General features: G+C 55.3%; 1 protein-coding gene across 1 annotated transcript; it reads left to right on the forward strand.

Moving 5' to 3' along the window:
* Positions 1-6,512: 6,512 nt before the first annotated feature.
* CACNG1 (calcium voltage-gated channel auxiliary subunit gamma 1) lies at positions 6,513-16,985 on the forward strand. The gene is made up of 4 exons (XM_019938625.3): positions 6,513-6,747; positions 14,930-15,004; positions 16,101-16,238; positions 16,673-16,985. Exons 1-4 carry the CDS (start codon positions 6,513-6,515, stop codon positions 16,897-16,899), a joined length of 675 nt encoding a protein of 224 aa, XP_019794184.1. The 3' UTR covers positions 16,900-16,985.
* The last annotated feature ends 2,482 nt before the right edge of the window (positions 16,986-19,467 follow it).

Genomic DNA, 19,467 nt, shown 5'->3' on the forward strand with positions numbered 1-19,467 from the left:
ATTAAATACCGTCACAGAATCTTATCTCTGCTTGACAGAGGCAGGGTCAGGCTGGCTTAGCTCTGCTCCTGTGCCTGGGGCCTCGGCTGGAAGACCCGGTGCCCCATGGTGGGAGCTGGGATCATCTCAGGCCGCTCAGCTCACAGGCCTGGCGGGTGATACTGGCTGCTGACAAAGACCTTGGCTTCAGTTTTCAGCCTGAATATCTACACACGAGGCTTCTCACAGCACAGTGGCCAGGCCCAAGGGCGGGTGTCCCCAGAGCAAGAGGGAAAGGTGGGAGTGTCAGAGGTCACAGAGCATCACTCCCACTGCACTTGAAGCGTCCAGTCAGAAGCCTGCTTGAGGCCAAGGGGAGAGGAAGTGGATTCCACTTGTTGACGGGGAGTGGCAGGTTCTGGAGGAACATACGAGAGCAGGAATGCAGCTGCAGCCATTTGGGAAGTTGCACTCTGGCCCCCTAGTCTCTCCCGGCTCCTCCACCGGCCGACCCTCCCTTCCACCCTCCGTCTCCACTGTGTCCTCTGGAACTATCCTCCCGGGACAGATGAGCCCTTCTTCTCCCCCAAGGACTCTCCTTTCCCCTGTCCTCCTGCTGGGCTTCCCTGCCAGGGTCCCAGTGTAACACTCAGGCTGCCCAGCCCCATCCTCAGTCCCAAGAGGTGTGGAACTGGAAAGGGAGAAGGGAGATCTAAGGGACCTTAGGATCCAGAGGCAGCTGGGGGGCAGATACACCTGATTCAGACACTTTTAAGCTTGCAGCTCCCAACAGGACTGCCGATGCCACCTCAGGAGCAGAGGAGGTTATGAGCTCACGTCGCTGGACTTCTAATTGCAGGAGAGGAGAGTGGAGGGATGCTGACACCCCCAAACCATCGCTCCTCCGCCCTCCTGGGGAAAAGCCTTATCGGAGGGCCTGGGTAGACCACCGCGAATCCTTTCTCCCCACTGTCATCCTGAACACCCTCCTGGCTGCCTCCTCACGTCATCTGCCTTCACCTCTGCCGCGAAGCCCTCCTCTACACCCCAAGTCCTGCCACATCAACGTCCACGGGGCCAACACTCTGACCCCTGGCCTCTCAGCTCTCTGGCCTGCTCACCTCCAGGGACCACCTGACCTTCTCGTGTCCACTCACCTTCATCCCCAGCCTGGATCTCACCATCTCCCCTGACTGTCCCCCCTGCCAGATCATCAGGGCCCCCGTCCTCCTCTGACCACAGCTTCCAATGCACCCAGTTCCTTTTCCCATCCCCCCACTATACCTGCTTTGCAACCTCATCAAGCCCTTCAGGGTCTTGACCTCTCCATTTTCTCCCAGCACGGTGACATTTCCAGGTCGCAGGGCGACCCTAGCCGTGACCTAACCAATCCTAACCAGACCTGACAAATCATCCTTTAAACCCACCCTCGCCCTCAGTTCCCTCGGCCTCTTCCTTCTAGTTTTTCCCCCCTGGAAGAGCCCCAGCCCTCCTTCAGTGTCACCTCCCACCTTCTCCATCTCTGCACCTGAGCTGCAAGGCGATGCCAGAAAAAATCAAGAAAATCATACGTCAGTGCGTGTGGCGCACAGAATAGTGGCCCCAGAGATGTCCGAGTCCACGTTCCCGGAACCCGCGACGACGTCACCTTACGTGGCAAAAGGGACTCTGCAGATGTGACTGAATTACGGCTCTTGAGACAGGTAGATAGTCCTGGATTATCTGGGTGGATCCCACATGATCACAAGGGTCCATTTAAGGGAAAGAGGGAGGCAGGAGAGTCAGAGAAGGGGATATGATGATGGAAGCAGAGGCTGAGCGATGGGATCTCTGAGTTTGCAGATGGGAGAAGTCTGGGCCCCTGGACAGAGGCAGAGACCGTCCTTGGCTCACAGGTTAGAACTGGGGACGGCAGGCCTGAGGCAATAGAAGGTCCACGCTGAACCTTGCAGGGAGGGAGATGAAGCTGCGAAAAGAGGTTGAGACAACAGGGTGGCGCCTTGTTTCATAGTCTTTTAAGACATACACCCAAGGCCATTTCTCAGCCTAACGAAGCCTGAGCTCAGAATCAGATCAACATGTTTCTGAAGAGGGTCCCCGACCCGGGCGTGCCCCGGTCCCGGCTCCAGATGAGGCCCACTTCTGAGAGGTGTTTTCCTTCCCTCGATTATGTCGGCTCCTTCTTGGGAAAAGAGCAGTCTCTTGGGACGAACGGAAGCTGGTTCATCTGGATGAGTGAAGTGCAGACAACTCCCGATGAGCTGAGCGTGGCATCTCTACTCTGAAGGATTCCTGTAGAAAATATCGGGTCTTCCTCATGCGCTTGGCCACAGAGGTGGCAATGGGGCCCTCCTGGGCTGCCCCTCAGCCCCTGGAAGCACATTAGCCTCTGGTCCAAGCTGTACTGGCTTAGCCCGAGCTGTGGCCATGTAATGTCCTTTGGCTCATCTAGTGGAGTCAGTTATCTGAGCTTCTGTCCCCTTCCTTCAGCCCATCTGTCCATCCATCCATCCGTCATTCAACAAACCTTTATGAAGGTCCAACCCTGGGCTCAAATCCAGGGGGTTCTCTGAGGGAACGCAGAATGAGTACATAATAGAGTCCCCAGAAGCTTACAGCCCATCAGACAAAGCTGGTCCATCTGTAGTCTACAAGCAACGATCGTAGCAATAACCAAGCTGGACAAATTGCTACGACATCAGTCAGCTCAGGCTGCCGTGACAGAACGCCACAGACGGGGTGACTTAAGGAACAAAATGTGTTTTCTCACAGCTCTGGAGGATGGAAGCCCTAGATCATGGTGCCAGCTCGGCTGGGCTCTGGTAAGCGCCCTCTTCTGGGCATTTTTTGCCTTCTCGCTAAGTCCTCCTGTGGCAGAGGAGAAGAAAGAGCAAGTTCTTTGGCATCTGTCCTTATAATCCGTCACGAGCGCCCCACCCTCGTGACCTCATCAAAACCTAAATACCTCCCAAAGGTCCCACCTCCCAATACCATCAGGTTGGGGTTTGGGCTTCAACGTATGCATTTAAGGGGGACCTAATTCAGTGCACAGCATCTACCGCGGGCTGAGCTGGTGAAGTGCATTATCTCAGATCTAGAGGAAAAGGCGTTTAGAGGTTAACTGGCTGAAAGCCACGCAGCTGGAGGCTGGCAGAGCAGGGCTCCGACCGTGCAGCTGGCTGGCTCCCGCACCGACAGGCCAGTCCCCGGGAAAGGGTAGGGCCTTAGTGGAGGATGCTGGCGTGGCCCAGCTCGGGCCTCCACGGAGCTCTCCCCCGACCCGGGCCCGGCGAGGCCTGGGGAGCAGGGCAGACAGCCTGGCAGTGCCTGCAACCCTTGGGCTGCCAACCTTGAGCTAGACTGACACACAGCCTACTCCAAAAGGAAGAGGGCATCCACCTTTCATGCTTGTGCTGCTGGGCTGAGGGTCAGGACCCCTGCATGTGGCACAAACCTGCCCCGCACCGAGGCCCGGAGCAGCCCGGCTTCTCGGAGGGGCCTGCGGTGCTGCCGTGGCCAAGGCTGAGCGCGCCCGCGGGCCAGGCCCCCTGAGGGCGCTCTCGGAGACCGCGGGGGGCTCCCGGCGCTGGTGAGCTTAGGGTGCCACCCCCACCACACCAGGAAATGTGCTTCTTCCCAGATGGTCAGTCCTGAAACACCGGCATCTACACCTGCTGCTTGGCTGGGGTGCCTGACACACCGTGGGTCCGCATCAGGCCACCCAGCGCCCCCTGAGACCCCGGCCGCCTAGGCCCTGAAGCCGGGCCCGCAGGGGCAGTGCGAGGGGCCTGAGGCCGCGTGTCACATCCCAGCTTCTAGGAGTGCTCTCGGGGGGGCCAGCTGCCTGAAGACACACAGGCACCCTCTGAGCTGAAGCAAGCCATGACAGATGTCGGCAAGTCACCGGGCTGTGATGGGCTGGGGGGATGTAGACAGCGGGGGGGGGGGGGCAGTGGGGGGATGCAGACAGGGAGGGGGGGCAGTGGTGAGGAAGGTTCAGAGAGACGCTGTCGGGAGATTATAACTTGGATGAGGGGCTGGCGTGTGATGCGGAGGTTCAGGCCGGTCTGTGGCTGGAGCCCCGAGGTCTCCGGCCTGTGCTTGTTCACGGGGGTCCTGGTTTGTGACGTCCTGTCTCTAGGCCACAGGTTCCTTAATCGGTCACACGGGGTTCAGGACACGCCGCCCCAAGACATGGTACCTGGGCATACTGCACATTTAAACTGAAGGAAGTTGAGAAACGGCAGGTACAGGAAGGCCTCTGTGACCCTCCTCTGAAGCAGGTCATGAGCCACTCACGTGAGAGGTTCTCTCCTTACACCCAGAAGAAAGGAACAAACGTCCCACAAATGCAGAGGAGCATCTGAACGAACAGACCTTGCTTTTCCCCCCCACGAGTTTCCTGCCCTTCGCTCAATCCTTTTGTCCTGTTGTATGTCCCACTCTTTTTTTAAAAAACATTTATTTATTTACTTATTTATTTATGGCTGTGTTGGGTCTTAGTTGCGGTGTGCGGGCTTCTCTCTCGTGTGGTGCACGGGCTCCAGGGCGTGTGGGCTGTAGTTATGGCGCGGGCTTAGCTGCCCCGCGGCTCGTGGGATCTTAATTCCCCAAGCAGGGATCAAACCCCCATTGGAAGGCGGATTCTTTACCGCTGGACCACCAGGGAAGTCCCTGCACCCACTCTTCATCACACACAGCACACATTAAAACGCTCAGGTTTAAATTGTGAACAGCGTTTCTCTCTGGATGAGGAAAGGGGTATTACAGACAAGGAATACAAAAACAACAAGTATCACTTTTCTTCTCCATATACATGTATGTGGTTGCATTTTTATAATGAACATGTTTTCATTCAGGGAAAAAAAATTAAATTATTACAATAAATACACTACTCAAAAAAAAAAAACGTTCAAGTTTAACAGTTTCTTTAGGTCGTCATGTTTTACGAAGACTCCTGTGCCACATAAAACTTACATTAGGGCGTCCCCGGGGGCGCAGGGGTTAAGAACCCGCCTGCCAACGCAGGGGTTCGAGCCCTGGTCCAGGAAGATCCCACACGCCGCAGAGCGGCTGGGCCCATGCGCCACAACTACTGAGCCTGCGCTCTAGAGCCCATGAGCCACAACTACTGAGCCCACGAGCCAAAACAACTGAAGCCCGCGCGCCTAGAGCCCGTGCTCCGCAACAAGAGAAGCCACCGCAATGAGAAGCCCGCGCACCGCAACAAAGAGTAGCCCCTGCTCGCCGCAACTAGAGAAAGCCCGTGCACAGCAACGAAGACCCAACACAGCCAAAAATAAATTAATTAATTTTTAAAAACCCATTAATTTGCATGCTTTTCTCTTGTCAATTTGTCTTTCGTTAGGGTAGAGGACAAAGATGTTTTTCCTCCCCTGCAGTCAGAATAGATCTCGAAAGTTCCTCCCAGCTCCAACCACTGGTTAAGAGTTTGGACTCTGGGTTCTGAAACCTGGCTTCACCATTTACCTGCTGTGTGACCTTGGACAAGTTACTTCACGTCACTGAGCGTCTGGGTCCTTATCTGTAAAATGGGAGTGATAGTTGCGTTTACCTCCTGGACTGGTGTGAAGATGAACTGCAGTGGTGTGTGGAAAGCCTTAGCGGAGTGCCTGGTAGGTAGTAAGCACTCACCGAGGCTGAGCTCTCACTATGATCACCATTGTTATCAACAGTCTGCGACCTCGTGGCTGGACCCCTGGATGTTTCTCCTCACACAGGCAGCCCTTCTGTAAGCTGTGTCAACCAGAGGCCAGATTTTAGAGGCCAAACCCCTGCCCAGCTCAGGGGTTTCTTCCTGGCCATGCATCAGCTTCTTGGACACATCCCAAAAGAGGCCCCTGGGGACTTGAGAAAGGAGATGCAGAAGCCCGGGAGGCACGTAGGGGCTCCAGCCTGGAGTGCCGGCCCTGAGGTGAAGCGGGCATGGGTAGGCGGTCCCCAAACCCCACGTGTCCTCTGGGCCACACGCCCCTTAGCCTCTTAATAGTCACCTGTCAATCGACCTACTTCTGCTCTTCCTACTTAAGTATACTTATTTTGTAAAGGACAATGTAACTGGAAAATCTTTATTACCTGCCATTAATAGAAGGTAAAAAGTAAAGGGTACCGTGGCAACAGCCGGCCCCGGCTGCCTGCCCCTCGCCCCTCCCAGCTCAGGTCCCCCGAGGAGAGCGTCTGCAGTCACATCAGCGCCGGCTGTCCTCGCCCCCCCCAACCCCCCCACCCCACCCCCACAGCGCGCTTCTGGCTCCAGGAGCGAAGACGGCCCTGAAACCCGAGGAGCAGCCGTCCTCGGCGAGGCGCCGGGATGGGCATTAATAGAAGCTTCCGCAGGCCGCTGACACGTCTGGCCAGCTGCTCAGCCCGCCCAGCGCCCCTCCGCCCACGGCCGGCCCCCTCCGGCCCCGCCGGGCACACTGAACAGCTGCCGCCGCCCCGGCGCGACCGCCACCTGCCCGGGAGGACGCGGCCGCCGGGCCTGCCCCAGCGCCCGCCGCTCCGTGGCCGCCATGTCCCAGACCAAGGCCCTGAAGGTCCGCCTGACCCTCCTCTGCGTCCTGGCGGGGGTCGTGCTGGCGCTGGTGGCCGTGGTGACCGACCACTGGGCCGTGCTGAGCCCCCACGTGGAGCACCGCAACGCCAGCTGCCAGGCGGCACACTTCGGCCTCTGGCGGATTTGCACCAAGCGCATCGTCCCGGGCGACGGCAGGGACAGGAGCTGCGGACCCATCACCCTGCCTGGGGGTAACGTACCCTCCCCAGCCCCCCTCCCGCCCGTCCCGGTCCCTCCGGGGAAGGCCGCCCGCCCGTGGGCCCGGGGGCGCGAGCTGGGCGGTATGCGGTTCAGCCGGTGGCCCGCGCCGGCCTGGCATCGAGGGCGTCCAGCTGCAGGTAGTTGCGTCCGGCTGGGGCTCGGGGCTCGGCGCCCAGGGCGGAGGTCTGGATGGGCGGACAGAGGCTCAGGAAAGAAGCCAGACTAGGGCCCCGGTTGCGCCCGGCCCCACCCTCTCCCTGCAAACACAGGCCTCTGTCCTCAGGTGAAAGGGACCCCCGGCGCGGGGGGTGGGGTGGGGTGGGGGGCAGGGCAGTTCATTCTCCAGCCTCCAGGCTGCAGTGTAGACAGGATCGGCCACAGAGCTTACAGGGCCCTGTGCAAAATGAAAGTGCATGACTCCTTGTCATGATTGTTAAGAATTTCAAGACGGCAAGAGCAGAGAATGAAACCAAGTGGGAGTCCCTCCTGGGCACGGGCCGTGAGCAACGGCACAGCTCGCATGTTTGTGAGGCAGGACCCGGCTGTGGACCAGCCACCTGCCTTTTTGCCAGAACTGCGGGTCCTTCTGCGCACCTCCCTGGCCTAGGACCCCTTCGGAATTAGAAAGTGTTTCCTTCCACTGTGATTTAAATGCCGTCCTCGGTTTCCTACCACGTGAGTGACGCGCACGTTGAAGGGGAGCTCTTTTGCCAGAACACCTGGCGTGAGGGCGACTAGTCTGTTCTGCAGACGTGGAGCCCTCCCCGTCGTTGAAGGGGAGCTCTTTTGCCAGAACACCTGGCGTGAGGGCGACTAGTCTGTTCTGCAGACGTGGAGCCCTCCCCGTCATAGCAAATAGAGCGGGTGCTGAGGAAAGAGGCTTGTGCAGGGAATCAGAGGCCACGACCCCAAAGGACTGGGGGCTTGACAAAGCCCATCACAGCCTCTGCTTCTTCCCATAAAATACGAATCTTGGGCTCAGCAACATAAAGTCCCTTCCGGTGCTTGCAGCTGTCACTCCAAGGTGACAGTGGACCAGGGTGAGTGCAGCATCCCACCTGGTTTTCAGAATTATTCCCCTGTTATCAGACGGGCTGTTCCTGGAGCCCTTACCTTCAAGAAAGTCACTGCTAAGTCCCCGAAGATCTTGCGGTCCCTGTGGGGAGGAAGGTGCCCAAACCCCTTTCCGCCACTTGGCTCCTTGCTCTTCATTCCCCTCCTGCCGGCTCCAGGAAAGCCCTGCCCTGCTTGCTTCTACCCAGAAGACTCACGTACACCCAGCCCTCTTGGAAGCACCGAGTCCCAGGCCTGAGGGCTTTAGCAGGCACGGACATGTGCTTGAAGGGTATCACATAGCCCAGATGCCCACGCCCCTCAGCCGCTGCGGAGCACACCCATGAACAGGTGCCTCACTCATCCAGCCAAGCCCGCTGTGCAGGGCAGGGCAGGGCAGAGTCCCCAGGGACCGTGCATGGGACCCGCTGTGCAGGGCAGGGCAGGGCAGAGTCTCCAGGGACCGTGCATGGGACCCGCTGTGCAGGGCAGGGCAGGGCAGAGTCTCCAGGGACCGTGCATGGGAACGCACTGAGTCCCCAGGGACCGTGCATGGGAACGCACTGTCAAGGTCCTCGGCGCCAGCCTTTTAAAGCCTGGTGAGTTTACAGAGCAGAAGAAGACAGAGGTGAGGCGAGTCTATACAGGGAGAGACAGGCAGGAGGGAGGCGAGTGGACCAGCCACAGGGGACGAGCCAGCATGGTTTGGCCTTGAGCCTGAGCAGGGTCTGTCTCCAGGCTGTCTTATCCTGGTCCGGACAGAATCATACCTTCCATATTTGTGAGCACTGCCTTACCCCCAACAAGCTTCCGAAGTGTATTCCTGCCTTCTTTCCTCCTTTCTCTGCAAGTGGACATCTTTTTCCTTCCCCACCCATCCTTCTGTGTTCTGTTGGATCACTCTTTTCCAGAGGGAGAAACAGAGTTCATTTGTGTTCTCTCATTTATTAACAACAACATCAACAACTGCAAACACAAACATAGCACTATCTACCAAACATTGTTTGGTTTTTTCCCTAAATACTTATTTTATTTATTTATTTTCGTCAGCGTTGGGTCTTAGTTGCAGCACATGGGATCTTCGTTGTGGCAAGCAGGCTCTCTAGTGGCGTGCAGGCTCCAGAGCATGTGGGCTCTGTAGTTTGTGGCACATGGGCTCTCCACTTGAGGCGTGAGGGCTCAGTAGTTGCAGCACGTGGGCTTAGTTGCCCCACGGCATGTGGGATCTTAGTTCCTTGACCAGGGATCCAACCTGTGTCGCCTGCATTGGAAGGCAGATTCTCAACCACTGGACCACCAGGGAAGTCCCCCAAACATTGTTTTTTTAAGTGCCTTACATATATTAACTTTGGATGACATCAGAAAAAATGACAGGGTAAGTACCTCCAAAAATCCTCTTCTCCATAAAAACAATGAGAACATTTGCCAAGATGGTCAGAATCAACTTTTTCAGAACTCTAGAAATTAACCAGTCTTGCAGCAATCCAGCAAGTGCTCATTCAAGAAAAACTGGTGAATCTCAGTGGGAACAATGAGCTTTGTGGTGTCTTAATGTGCACTCTTCCCGTTCTCCCCTCCCAACTCTGTCACAGCCTTGAAAACCAACAGCTGTGTGAGAAAAGAAAGAAAGAAAGAGAGAAAGAGAGAGAGAGAGAGAGAGAGAGAGGAAGGAGGAAAGGAAGGAAGGAAGGAAGGGAAGGGAGGGAGGGAGGGGGGGAAAGAAAAAAAAGACTAAGGCAGAAATGTAGGCTATTTAGCTGAGTGCTTGGTCCTCTGCTTAGCACAAAACCCCTCAGTAAAGACTGGGAGATGTGTCGGGTACAAGCATTTTAGGAAATCTCTGTGAGCTGACCACCAAACTAATTGAGCAGAGATTTCAGTGGCCGTACGTGCATACAGACTTCACAAAATTAATTCAGAAATATCATTTAACAAGCAACAGTAACCAACAGCCACAGGAGCAAACCCTGGGGAAGGGTGGACATCTAATTTCCAGCGTTGCTACATTATATTGTTTAAAATGTTGAGTTTTAAATTTTAAATTAAAAAAGTTACAAGGCATGCAAAGAACTAAAACAGCATGGCACTCACATGGGGTGGGGGTCGGGATGGGGGATGCAGCCAATAGATCCTTAAGGAGGCCCAGATATTGGACTTACTAGATAAAGATTTTAAATCAGCTATTTTAGATACAAAGAACTGACAGAAACCATGTTTAAAGAACTAAAATGAAGATGAGAATGATATCTCATGAAATAGAGAATATCAATAAAGAGATATAAACGATTTTTAAAAGACCCAAGAGAAATTCCGGAGTTTTGAAGTACAACAGCTGAAATGAAAAATTCACTAGAGGGGTTATATAGCAGATAGAAGAAAAAACCCAGTGAACCTTAAGGTAGGTCCATTGAGATTAGCTAGTCTAAGGAACAGACAGGAAAGAAAAATGAAGAGACCTGTGGAACAGTGTCAAATGTATTAACATATGCATAATAGCATCTCAGAAAGAGAGAGAGGGAGAGAGATGGGGCGGGGGAGGAGCAGGAAGGTTACGTGGAAAATAATGGCGGAAAGTTTTCCAAATCTGATGAAAAACATTAACCTACAAATTCATGAAGCTTAATGAACTCCAAGCAGGATAAATTCATACCTAGGCACGTCATGATCAAACCACTGAAAGATAAAGGCACAGAATTCTGTAAGCAACAAGAGGAAGCAACTCATCACGGACAAGACATTCTTAGTAAGATTAAACAGCTTAATTTTCCTAGAAACCATGGAGGCCAGAGGGCAGTGGGATGACAGATAGACAGATAGACAGTTAGACAGTAATCAGAATCATCAGATCCTCACAAAATCCTTGACAAGGTCCATACTATTATCATCAGCCAATCTTACAGATAAAGAAAACAAGGGACGAAGAAGCTGAGTAACTTGGCCGAGGTCACACAGTTACCATGGCGGAGCAGCCAGGACCCACACGCCTAACATTCACCTTAGTTGCTACATGACACTACTTATTACAACCACCCGGTGAGGAGGCTTGGATTCTACAGACGGTCCTCATTCCACGTGTGAGAAAACTGAGGCTCAGAGGCGTCTCTCCGAGGCTCAGGTCTCCAATCCAGAGTTTCTTTGCTCTGCGGGCCCTCCCCACACCCTCCACCGCACGCACAAACACCCTTCCCAGGAGCTGCTGACCCGAGCAGACACATCAGGACCAGCTTTGACACGACGTGATTTAGCGGAAGCGGCATCGAGCGCTGGTGAAGCAGAGGAAGCTTTTCAAGGTCGCGCTCAGCGCAGAGAGCTGGAGGCTCTGAGGACACAAACGGTCCAATTTGGGTTTTCCACCGACCGCGAGTCTTCGAAGGACTGCCACGCACAGCATCCGTATCTGAGGTCAGTTCCAGCGTCTCCAGAGTGAGAGCAGGGGCTTCCCAGTTGTCAGAAGAGCTGCCTGTCTGCAAGCCCAGTGAGTCCTCAGAAGGGTCATCCCTCGCCCTTGGTCTGGGTGGAATGTTCTTTCTTTTCCGACTCTGCCTCTTGAGCACAAGGCAGCAGCAGTGCCCAGTTTCTCTAGTGGCCCATCTTCTCTCCTAGTACGTGGGGCCGGACTGGAGCCCAAATGAAAGAACACGACACTCCTGTGACCCCAAGAATCTCGGAGGCTCCCTTTCCCATCCGCAGGAGCCCATGCTGGAGACTGGCCATAACTAGACTTCTCCTCGATACAACAGCAATGCTCTGAGGCCCTGGGGTCAGGTCTTGAGGATTTCTCCAACCCCTTTCAATCAGAGGGACGGGGGAACACAGAGCACAGAGAAACCACTATCGGGAGCATCAAGAACTTCTTTTACAAAAAGGGTGAAGACAACCCTGGCACTGATGCAAGTAACAAGTGGGTGAAACGTTTCTTCCGACCCCCAGAGCCCTCGTTCCCTTGGTTTTGTGCAAATCAGCGAGGTGGTTTTTTTAATGTATCAAAGTCTGCATCAACCAGCATTGGGTTGATACATTCTCAGTGATACCCAGAGGCATCCCCTAATCATACAAGCTGTGCCAACTATCAGAGAAAGATCTATATTAACTCCGGTTCGGCTTGGAGCTAAATGTGCCTTCTGTTCTAGTTCTCTGAGATTGGCAGATACGGTTCTGCATAGTCAGTCCCTCCCTTAATCAGAATCTTTGGTGAGCAGAATAGTCCAACCCCAATAACTGATTTATGACATTTTTTTAAGGAATAATCCACTTAAAGATTTTAGATCACTGAGTCTTATGACTGTCCATGGTAGACATTTCTGAAACACAGAAAAGAAGAAATACAAATATTAAAATCACTGTGAGCCATTTGCAGACGCAAGGAGGCTGGAGGAGCCTCGGTGCTCAATTCTGGTCCCAGGTCACCACCCCAGTGTTGGTATCTCCGCCAACCTGGTCCAAAGCACTTGCTCCTTCTGCCCAGTGAAGGGGCTGGAGCCCACGAGGCACAGCTGCAGGGGCTGAGCAGGTGGGATGTAGACCGGGCGCAGGGGGCAGAGGGACGTCAGAGAGGCAGAGGCGAGAAGGCTCACAGTCTGCACGCGGTCCCTCCCTCCCGCCCGCTACCCACGCAGGCCCATCTCAAACGTCCTTCCTTTTCAAGTTGCCCTTGATGCGGTTCACCCAGACAGCACCCAGGCTAAGGGGCGGGGGCGGGGACTGCCCATCCCAACAGGACCCTGGGCAGTTCTTGAGTGACACTGGCAGGTGCCCGAGCTGATTTATCCCGAACGGGACCGCAAAGGGGCTGTGGTCTCCAACGGGCAGCCACGGGGCCGTGCAGCGGACGCTTCTCCTGGTTCAGAGGCTGCTGGCCTTCCTCGTGTGCTAAGTCCAAGAGAGCAGACGGGGTTGGCTCGCCCATCCTCAAGCCCGAGGACCAGCCACATGAAAGAGAAGCTGAGGCTTCCAGGTGCCCCGCATGGGTGCCCCCCAGCGCCCCCAGAGAGCATTGGAGAGAGGAGGGGAGGGAGGGAAGACTGAACCTGGGCCCACGTCCCCACCCCCGAGTCTGCAGGGTGGCTTCCCCAGGAGCCCGGCGTTTGTCTGGCAGGGGGCCGACACCCCGAGCACTACCTGTGCGAGAGAAGCCTCGGCCACGCGGACCTGCCGGACAGCTGGGCCTTGGCCGGGCTTCCGATGGGCCTCTATCTCCGGGCCTTGCGCGCTGAATGGACGCTTTTAACGCGGCTTGTGCGTCGTCAGGGAGGGAACTGACCGTGAAACACACTTGAATTCAGTCAGTTCTTTTCAGAGGGTTTTCAGTGACGACCGAGATTGGCTCTTAAAGAAGGAAACAGAAGTTTTCCTCCGTCCAGAGGGAGACATGAGCCATTTTGAAGCAGGGATTCAAGAGAATCTATAGCTACTAATCTAACACATATGAGAGGGTTCCATCATGCTCTAAAGTAACAGCAGAAGCTGCGCGAGAGAAAAGCACAGCATCTCCTGAGTCACCAGCGGCAGTCACACACCCCAGGCAACTCGGCTCAAAAGGAAAGGGATTTAAATATAGACGCTCAGAGAAAAGGCTGTTTACCTCATGGAACATTTACTGCTGCTAAACCAGGCTCCATCTCCCGGGGTCACTCTCTTCCTGGACTTAGGGGAGCAGAAGTAACCCTGACATTGGGGGAGGGGAAATGGAGGCCACAGGCTTCAGTGGAACAAGGTTATACAGGTCAGGCAGACGGAAGCCTGGACCCCAATGAAAGCTATGACTTCGCAAACCTCAAGTTTGTTTCCAAAAGAAACTAGGCATCAAACACCTGGTGATCATTTGAATGTAGGTAAAGAAATGGATGCACAAACTAGATGCCATATAAACTAGGAGCAGAGATGTTTTTCTATTGAGGTTCAAGGATCCGCAGGAAAAAGAATTCAGTGAAGGGCCTCACAGAAATAAAAAGCAACCTAATTTAGTTTTTTTCTTTAAGAAACAAAATAGTATAAAATAATCCATTCATCTACTTCCTAAATCAAGAGTATAGAATATTAAACTTGTATTCAATAAGCAATAAGACTATCCTTTGATTTTACAGTATATCTAGTTGTAAGAGAGATTAAAGGAGAAGAATGGAAGAGAAATTATATTGAAAATCGGTGTGAATTTCTTTGTTTTGAGTTCTTCCTCTGCCCCCTATCAAATCCATATTTTTGGTCCTACTGCCAGCACAGATCGTCTGTGGCTTTTCTGACACTAATCGGGTGGGGAAGCAGCTCACCTGGGGAGGTCTCATCTGGGCTGTTTCTATGGCCACAGGCATTGAGGGCCCAGTGAAATGAGCTTTTGATCACGTTTGGCCCTCGGTTAGAGGTTCTCTGCCCTTCACCCAAGTCCATATAGAGGGCCCACTCAGAAAAGCCCTTTGAAGGGCATTTCAAGGGGCCGGGAGCCAGGCTTCTAAACCTGGCTGAACACCAGAATCTCCTGGAAAGTTCCTGAAAAACACTTTGCTTCCCAGGTCACACCCAGTGCCTCAGGGTGGGCCTGGATGCAGATAAGAAACCCAGCCCTAGACTGGATGTGAACCAGTGCTGACTCACCACTACTGACATTTGGGGGCCTGTAATTCTGTGCTGTAGGGGGCTGTCCTGTACATGGTAGGACGCTCAGCACATCCCGGGCCTCTACCCACTGGATGCCGGTAGCAGCCCTGCCCAGTTGTGACATAAAAATGTCTCCAGACACTGCCCAGTGTCCTCTGGGGGCAGAATCAGCCCTGGCTGAGAACCACTGTTTGGCCCTTGCTTGGCCATGGGTCCTGTACCCCCTAACAGATGACTTGATCTCTGGGCCTCAGTTTCCCTGTCTGCCTAATGGGCTCAGTACCCCAGTGCTCTCTGCCCCCGGACTCAGTTAGCCTCAGCTCCCTGATGATCTCCCAGCCTCTTATGCAACCCTCTTTCCTACCAACGTTTTGGTCTAAGGGTTAGTGAAAGATGTGTGTTTCAGCCCAGAGTCAGGGTTGGGGGGGCAGAATCCCCCTGGGGGCTGCACCCGCCCTCTCTGGGCTGAGCTCCTGCCCCGGCTGCAGCCCTTTCTCTCAACTCATAGGCCGTCTCCCTCCTTTGCAGAGAAAAACTGTTCCTACTTCAGGCATTTTAACCCAGGCGAGAGCTCGGAGATCTTCGAAGTTACCACTCAGAAAGGTGAGCCCGTGTGGAGAGCAAGGAGGGGAGGAAACGTGGCTCCCGTCGCGCTGCTGAACCGGAAAGTCACGGGTGCAAAGGCCCCGACTTCCGGATCTTGATGGCGAGCAGCCCCTCCCGATGCATCTGAGCGGCAGCCTGGCCACCCTCTGCGCCCCCGAGACAGCGTCACCCACCTCCAGGCGCCCTGAGCATCCCTGCATCAGGGCTCGGGCGAGTTTGTAAAAGAGACTTGCCTGGTAGCTCCCAGAGGGCAGGAGTCCATTTCCCCACAGAGCCCGAGGGACGCCACTGTCACAGGAGCTCTGACAATGGAACAAGGATGCCAGATCCCTGTGATGGTCTGCATGGCTGGCAGCTCAGAGTGTGCGGGGAGTCTGTCTGAGTCCCTCCCTCGCCTATAAGTCACTCCCCGAGAAGCAGAGGGTGGGGACTGGGGCAGATGCGTGAGAGCCCCTGAGGCACACGTGCCCTGGTGGGAACCACCAAGCTCGGAGGCACCCCCTGGACTGAGCAGAGACCCGCATGTGCTTGTGTACAGAAGACTGCACACGGCATGGGTATGCACACACGCACACATGCACACACACGCATGCACACGCATGCATACATATGCACAGGTGCACACACTCTGACACACACACGCAGATCCTCTTGGGCACCGAGCTCTGTAACAAGCCACACTCCGTCATCCGTCCAGAGGCTGCTTGCCAGTCCCAGGACAGACCACGCCAGCCTGGGTGCCACCTTCTGCCCTGACACTCAGAGGAAGGTTTCTGCTCCAGAAAGGTCTCCAGCCGCAGATCTCACGCTTCCTTCCGAGGCCTCTGCCCCTGGAGGGAGGAACTTCAGTTTGGTGTCTGACCTGCGAGAAGGAATTAGGTCGTGTGCACATCCTGGTCCCACCCCTTAGCCACTGTGCGCCTCTGAAGGAGTGATTTAATCTCTCGGATCTCAGTTTCCTCACCTGGGAAAAGGGAATAGTAGAATGTGGTACTCACTTACCTGGCTGCAGGCACAGCCAGTGGTGACGAAAGGTGCAGGGGGATGAGGCCCCTCTGAGGTCCCGGCATCCCTGCCCCCTTGTGTGCCACAGAGTATAGCATCTCGGCCGCGGCCATCGCCGTCTTCAGCCTGGGCTTCACCATCGCGGGAACCATCTGCGTGCTCCTGTCCTTCGGGAAGAAGCGCGACTACCTGCTGAGGCCAGCGTCCATGTTCTTCGCCTTTGCGGGTAGGACGGGGGCTCCTGTCCGGGTGCCGGGTCTGGGGGGATGCTTCGACCCCGTTCTCATGCCTACCTGGGGCCTGGGTGTGGACAGATTCCCAGGCTCCACCCAGGGGCAAGCTTGCCCAGGGCTTCCGCCAGGGCCGGTGGGCCAGGAGGGGGCAGATCTCGGCAATCTGTCCATTTCTTACCAAGACAATCCTCAAGGCCAGGAGGATGCTAATTACTAACAAAAATATAAATTAACTTTAAAATAGTGCTAAGGAAAGAAGGAACGAAAGGGCGCACTTCTGCAGCTTCCCGATCGGGACCTCGGTCTCGGGGCCGTTTCATGCCCCCGCCTCTCCCCCGGCGGGGTCTCCACCTTGAAGCCCACGCGGAAGCCCCAGCTGATGCGGGGCGGGGGGCGCCCGGGGCCCTGAGTCCAGCTCTGCCCCCAGGTCTCTGCATCTTCGTCTCGGTGGAGGTCACACGGCAGTCGGTGAAGCGCATGGTCGACAGCGAGGACACCGTCTGGATCAAGTACTATTACTCCTGGTCCTTCGCCTGCGCCTGCGCGGCCTTCGGCCTCCTCTTCCTCGGCGGCCTGGCTCTCCTGCTCTTCTCCCTGCCGCGGATGCCCCAGAACCCCTGGGAGTCCTGCATGGACGCCGACCCCGAGCACTAGCCCTCCTGGGCCCCTGTCCCCAAGGAAGCCGAGCCCAGCCCAGAACGTTTGAGAAGGAGGCGGGAGCGTTACTTCTCCCCGTTCCCACCTGCTCGCCCTGTCTGAGCACTTCTCTGGGTGGTGAAGCCCGCAAGTGGCAGTGGCCCAGACCTGCCCCGTGCAGGTGGAAGGCAGGTGCACAGGCGCCTGGAGAGGCCCGACCTCCCGCTGGAGTGCCCGGCTGTCCTCGATAAGCCCACCGACTGTCCTCTGTGGGCCGTCTACCTGTTCTGGGCGTCCAGCTGTGCGAATGGCCAGACCCTCTTTCCTTCCTGGTGACCCGAACAGCCCCTCCTTGGCTTCTGGGAGACCCAACAAGCAGTTTTTAACTGGTTAGACTCTGTGGCTTGAAATAAAACCTCTTCAAAATCTTGCTTTTTCCTTGGCCTTGCGAAGAAATTGTTGGGTTCCTGACCACAGCCCAGGGGCCCCTTGACCCAGCAGGGGAAGTGAAGGCATAGCCCCCGGGGATGTTGAGGACTTTTGTGGGGATGAGAGGGACAGAGGGTCTGCTTAGCAGCGAGACTTAGAGGTTCTGAATTACAGTTGGTAACTCTGGGCCCTGGGGTTGTCTTTGGGAGAAACCAGAGGCGGTCTGACTAGCCAAGGGCGTTAAAAATACAGAGGGTTATTTCCAGAGCTCCCAGCACGCTAGGCATCCCAGTGCTAACACGGCACTCCAGCCGCACAGCTGCAAGGGTCTGATTTCAGACACTGGCTTTTTGTTGCAATGAACATCAGGAAGGAGGGCTTAGCAGCTAGACACATAGGGCCACTGGAGTTTCATAATTTACACCCTTGCGCCTTCAAACCTCACCGTACTTGGCCAGCCCTCAGAGATGGTAAGTCAGACACGGTGTGCAGAGAGGACCCCTCTGCCCTTTACCTTCACCGTGCACCAGGGGTCCACGTCAACACCTTTCTTGCAGAGAAGGGGCAGCAAACCACCGGCCGTGGGTCAACTGGGGCCCGTTGCCTGCTAAGAATGGTTTCTATAGTTTTAAATAGTCAAGAAAAATCGAAAGAAGAAAAAGATTTTGTGATGTGAAAATTTCATGAAATGCAAATTTCAGTGTCCATAAGCAAGGTTTTATCAGAACTGCCAAAGATAAACGAGGCCACAGTTAAGTGGTCAGGACAGATTTTGATCAGTAAGGCACTACTGCAGCAGGAAGAGTCTGGGATGAATCGAACTCAACTGTGTGCACAGAGGTGACCGGGAGGTTTAAAGGGTGAGCGAGGGAGGGGTGAGGAGGGCCGCACAGAGTCAGAGAAGCCAAAGGTCGCGAAGGGCTGGAAGGGGCTGGGCGAACTGGAGATGATCGAAGTTAGGCGCTGACCCGCTAACAGAGGCTCGGAGACGAGGGCCCTGTCCTCGGGTGTTGGCTGGAACAAACAGGCAACCTTGAATTTTCTCAGGCAGACACTTCAAGGGGGGCTGGGGTCATCCTAGGGGTGCGGCCTTGAGCTGTTAGAAACTGTGTTAGTGTCTGTTCGCACCGTTCTAGGCCAAGGTGGCATGGAGAGGAGGGCTGGGATTGGCCTGGCTGGAATCTGGTCCAGGAGCAAGTCCACCAAGACACAGCCACACCCCTCCGATGGCTAATTCCCGCTTCCAGGCCGGGTTAAGACTGGCCTGCAACGTCAGGCCGGTAACTGAAGTAACTACTCTCACCGGCCAGCTTATTAACCCCTAACTGTTCGCATCTGTAAACTGAGAGGAAAGCAACTCGATCGCTCCGCTGAGAACAATTTAGAAGGGAGGAGCCGGAGGCTGGGGCGTCTGGGTAGCGACCATGGTGGGGCTGGTGAAGATGGCCCTCTGACATCTCAGGGCTCCGGGCTGCGCTTGGAGGGGCCGACAGAGCCCAGCCCAGCCTGCTTTTGAGTCAGGGAACGTGCACGTGCCCCGTGCGTGGCTGTGAAGCCGAAAGGGTCAAGGAGAGCAGGGGTGACATCAGAGGGTGGGCGCTGCCGAGAAGGGCGGGTGGCGGGCGAGGCCCAGAGGAGGCTGCTTGGTCCTGCAGCCAAGGGCGCACGCGTCCCGAGGATACACAGGTAGAGCCTGAGGGCCACTTGCTCCGGATGAGCGGCTAGGAGATCAGCGTCCACGCCAGCCTGGGAGTTGGGGCCACGGTTTTGTGAGTAAGAAGGGTGCTGTCGTCCCACAAACTCCATTTTGGAGTCCAGTATTATTGTTTTTATTGTTATTATTACTTTTAGGGGAATTAGACTGGTGTGCGTTTTGTATTTCCACCTACATAGCTGTATTTTTAGCAGCCAAAATCACTCTGAGTGGAATATCCACTGAATATTCCTCTCCATTGCAGAATACATTGGTTTCCCAGTGTCTAGCTCTTTCGAGAGACATGTAAGCAGGCCTGGAACTGCTCTGCAGGCAGGGTCGGCCGGCTCCAGCCGGGCGGCACACAACCGCGTCTGCTCCAGCTTCTGCTGTGGGAAGAAGACAGCTCGACAGAGCAGAACAGAGCCCAGAGCTGAAAAACAAAGAGATCAACGAAACCAACG

Source organism: Tursiops truncatus, chromosome 20, assembly GCF_011762595.2.
Source record: "Tursiops truncatus isolate mTurTru1 chromosome 20, mTurTru1.mat.Y, whole genome shotgun sequence".
NCBI classification, from domain to species: Eukaryota; Metazoa; Chordata; class Mammalia; order Artiodactyla; family Delphinidae; genus Tursiops; species Tursiops truncatus.

Coding starts and splice junctions, on each gene's coding strand:
- CACNG1 (XM_019938625.3), top strand. CDS start 6,513: ATGTCCCAGACCAAGGCCCTGAAGGTCCGCCTGACCCTCCTCTGCGTC. Junction 6,748..14,929: donor ACCCATCACCCTGCCTGGGG/GTAACGTACCCT, acceptor CCTCCTTTGCAG/AGAAAAACTGTTCCTACTTC. Junction 16,239..16,672: donor CATGTTCTTCGCCTTTGCGG/GTAGGACGGGGG, acceptor CTCTGCCCCCAG/GTCTCTGCATCTTCGTCTCG.